The 17,438-nt window shown below is 48.6% G+C and overlaps 2 protein-coding genes and 1 long non-coding RNA gene across 6 annotated transcripts; 2 read left to right on the forward strand and 1 right to left on the reverse strand.

The window, feature by feature from the left end:
- The first annotated feature begins 1,070 nt into the window (after positions 1-1,070).
- LOC133148340 (WD repeat domain phosphoinositide-interacting protein 4-like) lies at positions 1,071-9,765 on the forward strand. 4 transcript variants are annotated; one of them, XM_061271446.1, is made up of 10 exons: positions 1,071-1,374; positions 1,440-1,544; positions 1,604-1,709; positions 1,792-1,886; positions 1,963-2,042; positions 2,119-2,327; positions 2,418-2,519; positions 2,617-2,762; positions 2,839-3,038; positions 9,650-9,765. In XM_061271446.1, exons 1-9 carry the CDS (start codon positions 1,245-1,247, stop codon positions 2,946-2,948), a joined length of 1,083 nt encoding a protein of 360 aa, XP_061127430.1. In that variant the 5' UTR covers positions 1,071-1,244; the 3' UTR covers positions 2,949-3,038; positions 9,650-9,765. The 4 variants fall into 4 exon arrangements, with proteins under 4 accessions (XP_061127430.1, XP_061127429.1, XP_061127428.1 ...); XM_061271445.1 differs by having other exon boundaries at positions 2,839-3,014; positions 9,647-9,765; XM_061271444.1 differs by having other exon boundaries at positions 9,647-9,764.
- LOC133148342 (uncharacterized) lies at positions 3,118-4,509 on the reverse strand. The gene is made up of 2 exons (XR_009712518.1): positions 3,686-4,509; positions 3,118-3,610 (listed from the first exon to the last, which is right to left on the reverse strand). It is a non-coding gene; the product is annotated as an uncharacterized LOC133148342 (long non-coding RNA).
- Positions 9,766-10,329: 564 nt separating the features above from the next.
- On the forward strand, positions 10,330-16,094 carry LOC133148341 (cGMP-dependent protein kinase 1-like). The gene is given in 21 exon segments (XM_061271449.1): positions 10,330-10,552; positions 10,656-10,797; positions 11,039-11,105; positions 11,202-11,301; positions 11,367-11,480; positions 11,606-11,711; positions 11,779-11,842; positions 11,928-12,005; positions 12,154-12,248; positions 12,333-12,396; positions 12,744-12,745; positions 12,805-12,879; positions 12,951-13,047; positions 13,116-13,255; positions 14,060-14,149; positions 14,280-14,421; positions 14,510-14,673; positions 14,759-14,881; positions 15,199-15,261; positions 15,333-15,399; positions 15,734-16,094. Coding segments are annotated over 21 exon segments (2,115 nt in total). The 3' UTR covers positions 15,833-16,094.
- The last annotated feature ends 1,344 nt before the right edge of the window (positions 16,095-17,438 follow it).

The raw sequence follows: 17,438 nt of genomic DNA on the forward strand, positions 1-17,438 counted from the left end.
TTAGACGTCTATTTTTGGTTTAAAAATCAACCTTTTTCAGACGTCTATTTTTGGTTTAAAAATCAACCTATTTTAGACGTCTATTTTTGGTCTATAAATCAACCTATTTTAGATCTATTTTAAACGTCTACTTTAGGTCTATAAATCAACCTAATTTAGGCGTCTATTTTAGGTCTATATATCAACCTATTTTAGATCTAAAAATCAACCTATTTTAGACGTCTATTTCTGGTTTATAAATCGTCTATTTTAGGTCTATATATCAACCTATTTTAGATCTAAAAATAAACCTATTTTAAACGTCTACTTTAGGTCTATAAATCAACCTAAGGGTCTATAATTCAACCTAATTTAGGCGTCTATTTTAGGTCTATATATCAACCTATTTTAGATCTAAAAATCAACCTATTTTAGACGTCTATTTCTGGTCTATAAATCGTCTATTTTAGGTCTATATATCAACCTATTTTAGATCTAAAAATAAACCTATTTTAAACGTCTACTTTAGGTCTATAAATCAACCTAAGGGTCTATAAATCAACCTAATTTAGGCGTCTATTTTAGGTCTATATATCAACCTATTTTAGATCTAAAAATCAACCTATTTTAGACGTCTATTTCTGGTCTATAAATCAACCTATTTTAGATCTATTTTAAACGTCTACTTTAGGTCTATAAATCAACCTAAGGGTCTATAAATCAACCTAATTTAGGCGTCTATTTTAGGTCTATATATCAACCTATTTTAGATCTAAAAATCAACCTATTTTAGACGTCTATTTCTGGTCTATAAATCGTCTATTTTAGGTCTATATATCAACCTATTTTAGATCTAAAAATAAACCTATTTTAAGCGTCTACTTTAGGTCTATAAATCAACCTAAGGGTCTATAAATCAACCTAATTTAGGCGTCTATTTTAGGTCTTATATATCAACCTATTTTAGATCTAAAAATCAACCTATTTTAGACGTCTATTTCTGGTCTATAAATCGTAACGCGCTTCCAGCCAGTCTTTGCAGGCACGAGCAATGTTTCAAATAAAATTTGATCAACATGCGACGGGCATTTTTTGCCAGATCGCTCCAAAATCGTTTGCAGTGTGCCCCCTACTCGTCCATCCGCAGAACAGGTATCGCTGTAGCCTAGCCCGGCTGTCTTTGGGCAAGGACTGGAAACCAAGTAGACAACGGGCCATTCCCACAGACTGACAATTTAGGCCGAGAGTCCTGAACGCCACACGCCATGTTGAAAATGCATGACCGGATTGGAGATGTGACAGTCGTTGCTTTGCTTTTAGGTTGTTTCTGCTGCTCCATGGAGTCTGGTGTGCGCATTTACAATGTGGAGCCTTTGATGGAGAAGGGCCACTTGGGTGAGCGTCTTGCTGCTCGGCGCTGGCCGGGCGCCTGCTAACATGGCCCGCCGTCTGCTTTGCAGATCACGAGCAGGTGGGCAGCGTGGCGTCGTGCTCCATGCTGCATCGCTCCAACCTGCTGGCCGTGGTCGGGGGCGGAGTCAGCCCCAAGTTCTCTGAGATATCCGGTGGGTGCCTTTTGAATTGGGCGAGCACGACCATGAAGCCAACCGGTGTGACTTTTCAGTGCTGATCTGGGATGACGCGTGCGATTCCCGAGACGCCAAAGACAAGCTGGTCCTGGAGTTCACCTTCACCAAGCCGGTGCTGGCGGTCCGGATGCGACACGACAAGTGAGTGGCGGCGGCTCGCTAAACTGGCCGAGAGGAGCGCAAACGTTGAAAGCAAACAAATTGGCGGGCTGCCTCCTCCCAGGATCGTCATGGTGTTGAAGAACAGGATCTATGTGTACAGCTTACCCGACAAGCCGCTCAAGCTCTTTGAGTTTGATACGCGCGACAACCCCAAAGGTGAGCGAGTGAGCCAGCGAGCGCTCGGCCAGTCAGTCGCGCGGCTTCCTTTTATTAGCGTCTGCTTTTCCACCAGGTCTGTGCGACTTGTGTCCGAGTCTGGACAAGCAGCTGCTGGTTTTCCCGGGACACAAATGTGGAAGTCTGCAGCTGGCGGTAAATTGCCCCTCACACTTCCAAGCGTACGCGGGAGAGCCTGCGTCGCCGTCATTAGTCCGCTCCCGCCCTCCAGGACCTGTCCAACAGCAAGCCCGGGACGTCGTCGGCGCCGTTCACCATCAACGCGCACCAGAGCGAGATCGCCTGCCTGGCGCTCAACCAGCCGGGAAGCGTGGCCGCCTCGGCCTCTCGCAAGGGGACGCTCATACGCCTCTTTGACACCAGCAGCCGCGACAAACTGGTGGAGCTGCGGCGAGGCACCGACCCCGCCACGCTCTACTGGTAAGCGTGCCCCCCCCCCTTATTATTATTATTTTTTTGAATTGTCGGTTTGCTCACCGCTGACCATGTCCCCTCCCCGCACCTGCACAGCCTCAACTTCAGTCACGACTCGTCCTTCTTGTGCGCATCCAGTGACAAAGGGACGGTCCACATCTTCGCCCTGAAAGACACCAAACTTAACCGCCGCTCCGCGTAAGACCGCCGCTCCGCGTAAGGCCGCCGCTCCGCGTAAGGCCGCCGCCCCGCTCCCTCGCCCACTCCCTCTTCAACGTGCGTGTGCGCCTGCCAGGTTGGCGCGCGTGGGCAAGGTGGGCCCCGTCATCGGCCAGTACGTGGACAGCCAGTGGTCGCTGGCCAGCTTCACCGTGCCCGCCGAGTGCGCCTGCATCTGCGCCTTCGGGAAGAACACATCCAAGAACGTCAACTCCGTCATCGGTCCGAGGGAGGGGTCGTCGTTTGCTGCGCACCGGCCACATTTCGCCTCTAACATTTCCTTTGCTCTCTATGGCAGCCATCTGCGTGGACGGCACCTTCCACAAGTACGTCTTCACGCCCGACGGAAACTGCAACCGAGAAGCCTTTGACGTCTACTTGGACATTTGCAACGACGACGACTTTTGATCCAGGACGGAAGGAAACGGGGAAGGACCCAAGGAAGAAACGGCAGGACACTTCAAGTGAAGCCAGGTGTCACCTTTTGCGGTTCGGCAGGTCCATCACACCCCTGCGATTTCATTTGTACTTTGACACAAACTGAACAAAGGAAGCAAACCAGAAAAAAAAAGAAAAAGGCAGGCGACTTCTGTTTTTATTCAAAGCAAAATGATACGTACATTTACACATGAAGCACACGTGAGATCAGGGGAAAAACATTTAAATAAGAACCAAAAATACCCTGCCCCAACGCAGACGAGCACAATGGTCAGAGCAAAACCAACGGAGCGCTGGCTTGGCTGCCTTGCGTCTACAGCAGCTCGTGGCGACATTTTGGGCAATAGCTGACGCCAGTAATCAAGCGCGCGATGAAATCAACTTAGGAAAAAAAAGGATAAACATGCTTAACGCTAAAAACTTTAAATCAAGAACGCAGCATCGGCTCGCTGAAGTTTTCCATGAAGGCGGGCCCTCGCGTGTCCATCGAAGGTGGACGACCAAGAACGCTGTGAGGATCCTGTCCGACGTCGGCGGGAAAGGCACGCATGGTCTCCAAGACCAGGTCGAGGTGCTCCAGGAAGGAGTTGACGGATACGCGAAGGACGCGAGCTTGCTCTGCACGCCACTTCCTGAAAAGGTCACAAGAGGTCACTGGCGGGTGGGCGTGCGGGCGACGGCAGCGGGGCCGGGCGAAGGCTCCTCACGCGCTGAGCACACTCCCGGCGAGCGTCAGCCGCTTGCGGACGCCTCCTCGCCGGGGCTCGCGGTCGGGACTCAGCGAGCGCAGAGCCACAGCAGCCTGGCGCGCCGACTGGAAGGGAACTTGCAGCGAGCTAGAAAAGGGGAGGGTCAAGGAAACGTGTGCGAGTGACTCGACGTCAGCGCTCAGGAAAGAAGCCAAGCTCGCTCGCGGAGAATCAGGCCCAGAGACGTCGGAGACGCGATAACCTTCATTGACTTCATTGACTTCATTGAGAGGTAGAAAGCAGAGGGAAGAATCCCTTGTCAGCTCCTTCACTTCCCGGACGTTGAAGGGATGCTACCAAGCATCACCTTTCAGACTTTAAACACTGCGTCAATACTTCGCTTGAAACTTTCCTCTGACTGGGCTGTGATACATGATTCGGGTAGGCGGTTCCAGCTATTAACTACACGGGTAGAGAGAGTGGCGTCACCATGGATGCGTAACCTCCTCGGTTTGTATAGCTTCAAACTGTGACCACGTGTCGATGTATCATTATTTAAGATGAAATACTCCCTCAGGTCTTCACCAAGTTCGCCTCGGAGAATGCGCCGGGTATATATCAGATCTCCTCGGTGACGACGGTAGGCCAGAGAGAAGAGATTCAGCTGTTCCAGTCGATCTTCGTAGGAAAGCTGGTGAAGTTTTGCAACTGTTTTCGTACCGCGACGTTGAACTCGCTCCAGCATATCGGATTCGTACTTGGTCAATGGGAATACTGCAGGCAGTCCGTACTCAAGAATGGGACGCACGTGAGAGATAAACAGGGGTCTGAAAATCGCAGGTCAAAACCTTATTGCTAGTTTGGCTGAAACTGCAAAGAGAACTCTCGACGCTTCAACATCACTGCAATCCAAGGATACTGTTGGATTTATGTTCTCCTGTGTGAATGTGTTGGTTTATCTTTTGTTGTGGAAAGATGTTCTTCTTAATTGTCGTTTTATTTTGGAGGTGATTTTGTTTTGTGGTCATGGAAGACTTCACTTCCTGTTCCGGGTTATGTAGCGAAAACTGCATACAAATCGCGATGTGCGAATATGTTCACCCTCCTGTGTTGCGGACAATAAAATAAACGGGCAAAGTAATCAACCAACCAAGTGTGTGCATTATTAAGAGAACATGGCCGAAGAAGAAGAAAACCCTTCGAGCTCAACAGGTTATGGGCCCAGGCGTGACACAACAGGAGGAAGATGGCAGAGGTTAGTGTTCAACGGAGACGAAAACGGTTACGAACTCTGGGAGACAAAGTTGCTAGGCCACATGCGGATAATTGGCCTAAAGGACACTATATTATCGGACACTAATCCAGATGCAGAGAAGAATGCTGAATGCTACGCTGAACTGATTCAGTTCCTTGATGATAAAAGCCTTTCACTGGTAATGAGAGATGCAACTGACGACGGAAGAAAAGCTTTAAAAATACTCCGAGACCACTACGATAGTAAAGGCAAACCTAGAATCATCGCACTGTACACAGAGCTAACGTCTTTACAAAAGAAACCTGAGGAGACAGTGATAGATTATGTTATCCGAGCTGAAAAAGCAGTGACCTCCCTAAGAAATGCAAAAGAAGTCATCAGTGATGGACTTATTATCGCTATGATTTTAAAGGGGCTTCCTGAAGCTTACAAGCCATTTGCTATTCACACAACTCAAAGCAGTGAAGATTTAACATTCACACAGTTCAAAAGCAACCTGCGAAGTTATGAGGAAACCGAGAAATTCGACAACAAAGTAAAAACAGATAATGTGATGAAGGTTAATTTAACCTCAATCGTCTGTCATGGATGTGGAAACCGAGGACATTTTGTAAAAGATTGTCGCCAAAAGGGAACACCTAAATGGTGTAGCTACCATAGAAGCTCGACACACAGTGATGAAACATGTAGAAGAAAAACCAAGTACACAGATGATGCAAAACTAACTGTAGAAAAACAAGAGGACAAGAAAGAAGAGCAGACTTTTGTATTTAAAGTTAGTCAAAGACTTCTGCCTAATGACATAATAAGAGAAGGACTAATGGTGGACTGTGGTGCTACTTCACACATCATTACGGAGAAGAACAAGTTCATAAAGTTTGATGAGACTTTTGATCCTGAGAAACACTACATGGAGCTTGCTGATGGATCCAGGACAAATAACGTCGCACTCAAGAGGGGAGATGCCAACGTCTCTCTACAGGACGTACAAGGACACTATACCACCATCACGTTGAGAGATGCTCTGTTCATCCCATCCTACCCTCAGAGCATATTTTCAGTGAAGGCAGCTACAACCTATGGAGCACAGGTGATCTTCAAGAAGGGACAGAGTGAACTGGTGAACAAAGATGGGACAGTCTTCTACATCGAAGAATACAACAGACTCTACTATTTGAAAACGGTAAATAATGAAACATCATTCAATGACATGATGTCCTGTGACACTGTTAATCTGACTTGTGATGTGAAAACATGGCATGAAATTTTAGGACATTGTAATGTTAGAGATGTGTTAAAGCTACCTGATGTTGTGAAGGGCATGAAAATCACAGGCAGTGACATGTTAGATTGTAATGTGTGCACAGAAGGGAAATTCACTAACGACAGAAACAGAAAAAGTGACCCAAAAGCGAGTGTGCCATTACAGTTGGTGCACACTGATCTAGCCGGCCCCATTGAACCAATTGGCCAAAGTGGTCACAAATATGCTATAATATTCACAGATGATTATTCAGGGGCAGTGTCAGTTTACTTTCTAAAACAGAAAAGTGACACCACAGAGGCCACAGCAAAGTTTCTAGCTGACTGTGCACCATATGGCAATGTTAAATGCATTAGATCTGACAATGGCACTGAATTCACAAGCAGTTCCTTCCAGTCTCTTTTAAGGGAAAAAGGTATAAAGCATGAGACATCTGCACCATATTCTCCTCATCAGAATGGCACAGCTGAGAGACAATGGAGAACTCTCTTTGAAATGGGGAGGTGTCTTTTACTAGAAAAGGGGCTGCCAAAAGAACTATGGCCTTATGCCATTCAAAATGCAGCACACACTCGCAACCGATGCTACAGTAACAGGACTAAAAGTACACCATATCAGATGTTAACAGGGAAAAGACCAGATCTCTCAAAACTATGGATATTTGGGTCAGACTGTTATGCATACATACATGATCACAAGAAACTTGATCCCAGATGTGGAAAAGGAATATTTGTGGGGTATAGTAAAAATAGCCCAGCATACCTGGTTTATTACCCCCACACCGGAAAAGTGTCAAAACACAGACTCGTGAGATTTATCAAAAAGAACACGGTTGAACAACAAACACAGACTGATGAATGTGACACAGAAATTCAGACTTATGAGCATGTAGTGCCTTCAAAGGAAAGTACAGAACAGCAAAATGAAAATGCAGCAGAGAATAGAACTCCTCGAGAGGAAGAAATCAACACAAATGAACCAAACCTTGACACAGAAAGAAATGAGGGTGATGATCAAAACCAAACTGAACGATACCCTAACAGAGAAAGAAAACCTCCTAAATATTTAGAAGATTACATATCTAACTGCAGAGTGCTAGATAATGTAAATTCTTTAAGTGTTGATTATTGTTACAGAGCAACATGTGGAATTCCCCAAACCTATAAAGAGGCACTGATGTCACCAGAGGCAACAAGGTGGAAACAGGCAATGACAGAAGAAATCAAATCTCTGAAAGAGAATGACACATTTGAACTGACTACTTTACCTACTGGTAGAAATACCATTGGAGGAAAATGGGTCTACGCCCTCAAAGAAAATGAACAAGGACAAATATTTAAAGCCAGGTTTGTAGCAAAAGGTTACAACCAAACACAAGGAATAGACTACCAAGAGACATTTGCACCAACAGCAAACATGACATCTGTACGAACCCTAATGCAAATATCAGTCCAGAATGATCTTATTATCCACCAAATGGATGTTAAAACTGCATATTTGCATGCTCCCATTGAGGAAGAAATATACATGGACCAACCAGAAGGTTTTGAGCAAACAGAGTCAGGAGAAAATTTGGTGTGCAAATTAAAGAAATCCCTTTACGGGTTAAAACAATCAGGGAGAAATTGGTACAAACTCTTGAATGACTACCTTGAACAAAATGACTTTGAAAGAAACCTTTCTGATCACTGTGTATACAGGAAAGACATTGACCATGAAACTCTGCTGGTTATCATCTGGGTAGATGACTTGATCATTGCGGCTAGCAATATTAACATGTTGAACATATTCAAAGAAACAATGAGGTCAAAGTTTAACATGAAAGACCTGGGGAAAATATCCAGTTTTCTTGGTATCCAGTTTATACAAAAAGGGGCTGAAATCAGGATGAGTCAGAAGAGGTACATTCAAAGAATGTTGGAACGTTTTGGGATGTCAGAATGTAAACCCAGATCCACACCGTGTGAATTAAAAACTGACACTACTATATGTAGAGGAAGTGATACAAATGGGACAGTTAACCCAAGGGAGTATAGAGAAATAGTGGGCAGTCTGATATATGCCATGACGTGTACGAGACCAGATATAAGCTGGGTTGTTAGCAGACTATCTCAAACACTAGCTCAACCCACGAGAGAGGACTTAGTAACAGCAAAACAAGTCCTCAGATACCTAAAAGGTACAAATGATTTTGAACTGATCTTTAAGAAAAGCAGTGAGGATCTAGATCTAATTGCTTACAGTGACTCTGACTGGGCATCCTCTGTAAAAGATAGACGCAGTACAACAGGGTACTGTTTTGCACTTACTAAAGAGGGACCAGTAATATCCTGGAAGTCAAAGAAACAGCCTACAGTGGCACTCTCGACATGTGAAGCCGAATACATTGGTCTTGCAACCACTACTCAAGAATGCATGTACTTAATCCAACTGTTAAACGGGATGGACAGAAAAAGGTACACGTGTGTCAAACTGTTTGGGGACAACCAAGGGGCCATTGCTTTGAGTAAAAATCCAGTGAACCGACAGAGGTCGAAACACATTGATGTGAAGTATCACTTCATTCGGGAAGCGTTGAATGAAGGAAAAATCCACACTGAATACTGTCCATCAGAAGAAATGGCTGCAGACATACTAACAAAACCAGTTACAAAAGTGAGACTCAAAAAGTTTCAAAAATGGTTCTTTGGAAATGCACAAGATGCTATGGGTTAACAGCATGAGAACAAGGGGGGGTGTTGGATTTATGTTCTCCTGTGTGAATGTGTTGGTTTATCTTTTGTTGTGGAAAGATGTTCTTCTTAATTGTCGTTTTATTTTGGAGGTGATTTTGTTTTGTGGTCATGGAAGACTTCACTTCCTGTTCCGGGTTATGTAGCGAAAACTGCATACAAATCGCGATGTGCGAATATGTTCACCCTCCTGTGTTGCGGACAATAAAATAAACGGGCAAAGTAATCAACCAACCAAGTGTGTGCATTATTAAGAGAACATGGCCGAAGAAGAAGAAAACCCTTCGAGCTCAACAGATACAATTCCAATTGGCTCGCTTGCTCGCCGCTCTCGGGCGCCGCCATGTTATTTGTCTGCGGAAGCCTTCTTCGTCCGAGTAATCGGAGCACACTCGTTGCTCGCCCTCCCGCGCGGCCGCCCCCTAGCGGTAGAGCAGACAGCGCACAAAAGTCGACCATCGGGTTCGGAGGATATTTATTTCTTCTGCGCGGTTGAGTGACCGACCACAAATGTATGTACTATGAAGTTGTGTGAGCTTGTGGCGGACCTCAGTCCCAGGCCTATAGTTCGGGGTGGGTTGATATGTTTATCCTTTGCCAAATCATACACGCTTTGTATCTTTGATGACTTCTGACACAAGCTAAATGTTTCGCTCACAGTTCTTCGGTTTCTTCAACGCAAAGATTTGTGGCAGATTCTTTGCTCTTTTTTTTCTCTTTTTTCTGAGGAGGAGCTGTCAAAGTCACCTGTGCGCATGCACGTGTGAGTAGCTCATCCGAGGACGCGCCGACAGAACATTCTTCCAAATCCTCATTCCAGAAGCGTGCTGAAGTCACAACAAGGAGGTAAGGCAGGCGTTTGTTTCGTCCTCTTTAAAAAAACTTTTTTTTTTTTACTTAGTCCTCTTTGAAAGTGAAACCCAACAACCAACACATGGTCAAAGGACTCTGTGAACGATAGAGGGAGGACAAAAGGAGACAATGACTCAGAGGGGGAAAACCATCTCAAGACCCCAAAAAGTTGCCAAGTATACATAGATGTTCGTAAGCCAAGGTTTCACTGTACTTGGGTTGGTCCAATTTAGAACCAAACTGGGCTGTTTTTAAGCCGGAATTGGTCAGGCTGAATGAAAACCAACAGACAGAGCATTGAAGCGTCTTTGGATCCTTGAAAAACACTATATGAATTGAATGCATTATTATTATTTTTGCGCCTACACTAAGTTGTTTTATTCCGAGCCACACTTAAGCTCTCCTCATCAGCTCCTTTGTATGGAAACCGTGGATTGACCTGTGCAACCACGTCTGCGCGCGTCTGACTGCACACGAGTCTCTTCCTTGTAGGGCACGGGCACTAGGCTGATGGCGGCAACAAAGAGTCTCTTTCTTGTAGGGCACGAGCACTCGGCTGATGGCGGCAACAAAGAGAGGCGGCGGCATGCTGCGTGACCTGCAGGTGGCGTTGCAGCGGAAGATTGAGGAGCTGACGGAGCGAGACGCGCTGATTGAGGAGCTGGAGTCAGAACTGGATGCCAAAGATCTCCTGATTGGCCATTTGCGGGCCGAGCTGGACCGTCATCGTAGTTTGATGCCGGGCACCGACGATACTGCCGCTGCACAGACACCCGACGCAGGTGTGACAAAACGTTCTCCTGAGTCACTGAACTGTTGAGGTCCGCCCGGGCGGAGGTTATGTTTTTTTTTAACATTTTCTTCACCTTTTTTTGTTGCATCCAGCAGGTGGCGCTCCAGCAATGCCAGCACCGTCACTCGATGAGCCTCAGCGCACCAAGAGACAGGCCATATCGGCAGAACCCAGCGCTCTGGATCCTGCCCGACTCACCGACGTCACGCTCACCAGCTACTGCAAGAGCAAAGAGTGAACTTATGTTATTTTTGTTCTGTGTTTTGCAGACTCTTTTCAATCGTTACATCTGCGGTTCGGACCATTCCTTTCCGCTGTGAAAAAAAAAAAGAGCCGTGAGGAGTGTGTGTTGCGCAGAGGCGACGCTTCCTACCTCAAGCCGAGGCTGCCTCTCGGTCGGGGTCGTGGGAGACCGAGAAGGCCGGCCCTGAGAAAGGTGCCTGCCCCATTGGAGCCAGGGTGTGTTTGCGTGCAGGTCCAGCGAGCTGATCCAGAGAGCGCTGATGGACAATGACTTCATGAAGCATCTGGAACATGGACAGGTGAGAAGACCCCAACCCCCCCCCCACCACACCTCCACCCTCACCCCCCACTTGGCGTCTGTTTTGCTCACGCTTTGACGTCCGCCCCGTTTCCAGATCCTCACCATCTTGGACTGCATGCGGCCCACCAGCCTGGACAAAGGCTGCTGCGTCATCCAGGAGGGCGACGACGGATCTAGCGTCTTTGTTCTGGAGGGTGGGTCACTGCAGCTTTTGCTTCCGAGCCACGGCTCCCGTTTTCCCTTTTGCGTCCGTCCACAGAGGGCATGGTGGAGGTGAGCAAAGAAGGCAAAAAGCTGTGCACCATCGGCCCCGGCAAAGTCTTTGGCGAGCTCGCCATCTTGTACAACTGCACGCGCACGGCTACAGTGACGGGTACACCACAGTGCACACGACAGCGCCCCCTGAAGCTAGGACCGGAGTCCAGGCGTCATCTTCCAGCGTGTGTGTGTGCGTGTGCGTGCGTGCGTGTGCGCGCATGCACATGTGCGTGTGTGCAGCTCTGACCGACATCAAGTTGTGGGCCATTGATCGCCAGGGCTTTCAGACCATTATGATGAGGACCGGCCTCATCAAGCATTCCCAGTACACGGACTTCCTGCGCAGGTAACCTTGACGTCGTGACATGGCAGCAGCCTGACGTCCAAATGACGTGGCGTCTCCCTGTCGCTAGCGTTCCGTCCTTCCAGGCCCTTCCAGAGGACGTTCTCAGCAAGCTGGCTGATGTTCTGGAGGAGGTGAGTCCAGACCCGCCTGCACGTGTCACTCTCTGGTCATCTGACCCCCCGTGTGTGTGTGTGTGTGTGTGTCTGCGCACATCAGACTCACTATAGCAATGGCGACTACATCATCCGGCAGGGCGCCACGGGAGACACCTTCTTCATTATCAGTGAAGGGCAGGTGAGCTTTTCTACTCGTTCCGTGCCTGCCCGTAAGGTGCGCTGCCAAAGTGGATTGGGCAAAGTCTGCTCACTTTTACTTTGCACGGCCTCACAAGGTATGACTTTTGGCTTCCTTCGTGCAAAATCTCACTTGTGAGCATGTGCAGGTGACGGTGTGGCAGCAGACCGCCCCCAGTGGTCAGCAGGTGCCGGTGAAGACGCTGTTCTAAGGCGACTGGTTTGGCGAGCAAGCGCTGAAAGGGTGAAAGCGCGCTACGCCGTTCACGTCGCCGTCGCCCGTGCCTTCCCGCCATCCATTTAACGTGCTGCCTTTCCTGTCTCGTAGGGAAGATGTGCGTACGGCCAGCGTGACAGCAGAGGGCGCCGTCACCTGTCTGGTGGTAGACAGAGTGAGCATTGGTGGTTTGGTTTGAAGCCGGGGTGGCCAGGGCTGGGAATCCGAGATGAACATTTCCCTCCAGCTGTCATTATTCCCCTCTTCCAGACAGGCAATGCAAAGGCTACAACCCCCCCCCTCCCCCTCCCACGTTCCATCCTTTCACATCAGACAAGGCAAACATCGTGCATGGCTGAGTAGTCATTGTTTATCCCAGCAGCCACTGTCATGCCTTCACGGAAGCAAATGCGGCAGAAACTTGCAGAAACTTGCTCGACACAAAGCAAAATCAAAAGAATATTTAGAGTCCTAAAAAACAGAGTCTTTGGCGTCCTTGTGTGTTTTCCACATCCTCTGAAGGAGTGAGGCCGCTCCTCAGTCGGGTTCATGCTGCCTCACGGCACTCTCCTTTGTTCCGCAGGTCCTTCAAGCAGCTGATCGGCGGCTTAGAGGAAGTGGACCGCCAGCAGGGAGACGACGAGCACGTCAAAGCCAAGTAAGTGGTGTACATCGCCGACGAACTCTCTATTGACGTCGAGGCAACGATGCACTAACGCACGTGCGCAGGTGCCCGGCTGAGGACGACTTCTTCTCCGGCGTGACGCTCGACGACCTTGCCGTGGTCTGCACCTTGGGCATGGGTGGCTTCAGCCGCGTGGAGCTGGTGGGTGGGTCCCCGCGCCGGCGGCCGTGGTGCCGACGCGTGGTGAGGTGTGGCCGCGTCGCCTTCAGGTGCAGCTCAAGAGAGACGCCGGGCGCTCCTTCGCCCTCAAAGTGTTGAAGAAGCGCCACATTCTGGACACCAGGCAGCAGGAGCACATCCTGTCGGAACGCCGCATCATGATGGAAGTCAACAGCCCCTTCATCATCAGGTCACTGTTTAGTCCCTCCGTTCATGTCCAAAGCAGGCAAAGTACAAGTCCAGCTCGTGGGGTGCCAAACGCAGGTTTGAGGTGCCCGCGTGCCAGCGGCCTCAAGCCCATTGTTTCTTTTCCCCTCATAAGTAGGGGTGTAAATCGCGGGTTTTGTCACGATACGATATATCGATACAAAGAACCACGATACGATATTTGCCGATATCTTAAAGCCTGCTGTGATTCATTCACGATACATCACGGTATAGTGCTCTACGATCGATATAGAACAATATCCTGATTTATAACAATTCATATCTTAAAGCCTGCTGTGATTCATTCACGATACATCACGATATAGTGCTCTACGATAAATATAGAACAATATCCTGATTTATAACAATTCATACGCAAAATCAACAAGGTACTGCAAACTCTTTATTTAGGAAATTACAAAGTGCTTCCAAATGAATGACTTGAAGCCCAAAGGGGAACGAATGTCCTTGTCTTCTTGGACACTAGCCATAGCACCAGCCCAGGAGCCGCGTAGTTGTCGGCTCCCCTTTCACGTGCCTGCTCTGCTCACAACACAACACGCCGCGCGCTGCTCCCGGAAAGAGGAAGCAAGCAACAATGAACTGGATTTCAAAATAAAGTCGCGTCTAATGTCTGAGGTCAAAAACGGGCGGTATAGATCGATGTTTACGTTTAGCATCGATGCCAACAAATCGTAGAGCATTATATCGATGCATCGTCACACCCCTACTCATAAGTGGCCGCCGCCAGCTGTTCTGAAGCACAGTAATGCGTCCCTGTCCGCAGGTTGTACCGCACCTTCCGGGACCCCAAATACTTGTATATGCTGCTAGAGGTTTGTCTTGGCGGAGAGCTGTGGACGCTCTTAAGAGACAGGTGGGTGTCGGGTCGGGATGAGCACGTTGTCGCTGTGTGCGAAGGCACCGCCGGCCGCGTTCTTTGAAAGTCACAAAGATGGGCCCAAACGCCGACGTCGCAAGCGTGCTGTCCCTTTCTGTGCCACCAGGGGCTCCTTTGACGACGGGACCACAAGATTCTACACGGCGTGCGTTATCGAGGCTCTGGCGGAGCTCCACTGTAAAGGGATCATCTACCGAGACCTCAAGCCGGAGAATATCATCCTTGACCACAGAGGCTACGCCAAGTTGGTGAGTCTTCAAGGCGCTCGTCAACAGCGGCGGCGTGACGCTAACGGAGGGCGCGGCGCGGGCGTGCGTGCGTGCGTCCGGCCGCTAGGTGGATTTTGGCTTCGCTAAGAAGGTGGGCTTGGGGAAGAAGACCTGGACCTTCTGCGGGACCCCCGAGTACGTGGCCCCCGAGATCATCCTCAACAAAGGTCACGACAGCTCGGCCGACTGCTGGTCCCTGGGGATCCTGGTCTTTGAGCTTCTCAGCGGAAGGTAGGTGGGCGGGCGGTCTTGTGCGCATTGGCGTGATCGTGCGGGCTTCGGCAGCGCGTTGATCCCTTCCCGGTCGGTCCCGCAGTCCGCCGTTTTCCGGCTCGGACCCCATGAAGACGTACAACATCATCTTGAGGGGGATCGACATGGTGGAATTCCCCAAAAAGATCACCAAGAGTGCCGCAAACCTCATCAAGAGACTCTGCAGGTTGTGGCCCAGCAAAGGCTACCAAGTATTTGCCCTTCTTAGTTAAGAGAGGTGGGGTCGCAAGAGGGCCAGTTTGCGCAGCGGCCCCAAATTGTGCGCTCACAGAAGGCACACTTAGGGCGCTCTTCTCGCCCGCCGCGCTCCGTTTGGATTGACGTCCAATTGCTCATCGGGGCGCCAGTTGGTGTCGACTGCGGCTCGTTCACAGTCGGCTCACGTCAGAGCTGTTTGGGCGAGAAGGGAGCAGACGTAGAGGAGATGATAGAATTCGAGTGCTGAATATGGCCGTCGTAAGCAAGCGCGTGTGTGTGTGTCAGGGACAACCCCTCGGAACGTCTCGGGAACCAGAAGAACGGCGTAAAGGACATTCAGAAGCACAAGTGAGTAACATAACGTGCAGGCCGGCGGTCGTCCGCGCCCTCATTGTCCCTCCTCTTCTTCCTGCAATCAGGTGGTTCGAGGGCTTCAACTGGGATGGCCTCCGCCAGGGAACCTTGGACTGTCCCTTTATGCCAAGGGTGAGTTGGCGCCCCTTTAGAGGCACCTCGGTTGCGTGGGCTGGAAGCGCTTTGCCGTCTGCAGGGCTCGCCACGGTAGCCCCAGCCAAGATTGCACGTGAGCTCCGAGAGGCAGTCAGCTCGAAGAATATGACGCGACAGCCAAATCTTTGATCCATCGGAGGGCTTTGTGCATTTTGCTGCTGCTTGCAGAAAAATGATGTCACGGTTGTTCAGTTAACCCAATCACAGCTGAGCAACTGTGACGTCGTCAAAGACGCGGCATGCCGAGCGTGACAAACCGCCCGCCGCTGAAGGTGTTTTGCTCTGCGGCGCTGTACGCTTTTGCCATCAGGTGGACGGCCCGTTGGACAACAGCAACTTTGATGACTTCCCCCTGGACACCGAGGGCCCTCCCCCTGATGACGAGTCAGGCTGGGACCTGGAGTTCTGAAACAGCTTGGCCAGGTCAGAGGCTCAATGGAGAACGCACAAGGTCCATAACTACAAAGAAATGTTTAATATTTCAATGTTCATTTGTGTTAACAACCCACTCTTTCATTTCAACCGCGTGTATAGACATATGTTCTGTTACATCAACATACATTTTTTTTAAGCTGGTCTACTGATTGCTAACTACAGTGTTTTCCGTCGCTCAGGAGTACAAGTCGCAACAACAGCCATAAAATGCATAATAAAAAAGAAAAAAAACGTAAGTCGCATGTTTGGCGGAACTTAATTCGATAAAATCCAACATCAAGAACAGACACGAATAGGCAACAACAGCCTAAACGATACGCATACGGTATTGTAACGTTACATAAACACAAACGAGGAACTGACGTAAAATTAACAGTTATTCAAATAAATATAACATAAATAACACGTTGATCAAAACATCCGCGTCACTCCAAATCATTAAATGCATCGAAATCTTCGGCCTCCGCCGCTGTCGACTCAGGGAGTATATGTGGCGCTGACGTCGGACTCAGTATCAGTTGCAGCTATTCCACCCTCGCCTGGCTGGAGCTGAGGGATCAATTGGCCAAAGCCAAGCTGTGACGTCTTCATAACGTGACTTCCAACCGCAAGCAGAGGAGGTCTCTCACATTTGGATTCCGCTTCGGTGACTTAAGACTGTAAGACAGGAAATAGAACACAGGGTGCATTTATTAAATAATAACACACGGCTTTGGTAATTCCAGCGACACACACAAAATGCGGCCTGCAGCAATGTGCGGCCAATTTCCAAGATAAACAGTGACCCATGCGTATGTTTAGGAGACAAGGGAATTTAGCTACGCAGTTACTAAATGATCATAGTGCCAAGTAGCAAACAAAGAGGCTGGACAAGGCGGTGAAAAAAGCCGGCTCTGTCCTGGGCTGCAGTCTGGACCGTGTGGAGGTGGTAGGGGAGAGGAGGAGGGTGGCTAAGCTGTCCTCCATCATGGACAACATCTCCCACCCCCTTCATGAGACTGTCAGAGCCCTGGAGAGCTCCATCAGTGACCGGCTTCGTCACCCACGATGACCCACCGAGAGGCATCGCACGCAGGTCCTTCCTCCCTGCTGCCATCAGACTGGACAACCAGGCTTATCACTGTAGCTAACGGACAATAATTACGTGCAATAATCAAAAAGTCAAAAAAGTCAAAAGTCAGCTTTATTGTCAATCTCTTCACATGTCAAGACACACAAAGAATATTAACGTGCAATATCTGTCTACCTCATACTCTTTTTACCTGCTTTATTTTTTGCACAGTTTTTTTTCTTCCTTTGCACTATTTTTCTATCTAATATTTATTTATATTGTGTATATACTGTCCATATTTTTTTTAATTATATATATCTTTTACTTTTTAAAATCTTTTACCCCCTTCTCCACATGCGTGTGTGTGTGTATATGTTAAGTGTACTGCTGCTTACACAGGAGTTTCCCCATTGAGGGAATAATAAAGGATCATCTTATTTGACCAGCTCAGTGGCCTAGTGGTAGAGTGTCCGCCCTGAGACGGACGGAAGGTTGTGGGTTCAAACCCCGGCCGAGTCATACCAAAGAC

Source organism: Syngnathus typhle, unplaced genomic scaffold, assembly GCF_033458585.1.
Source record: "Syngnathus typhle isolate RoL2023-S1 ecotype Sweden unplaced genomic scaffold, RoL_Styp_1.0 HiC_scaffold_75, whole genome shotgun sequence".
NCBI classification, from domain to species: Eukaryota; Metazoa; Chordata; class Actinopteri; order Syngnathiformes; family Syngnathidae; genus Syngnathus; species Syngnathus typhle.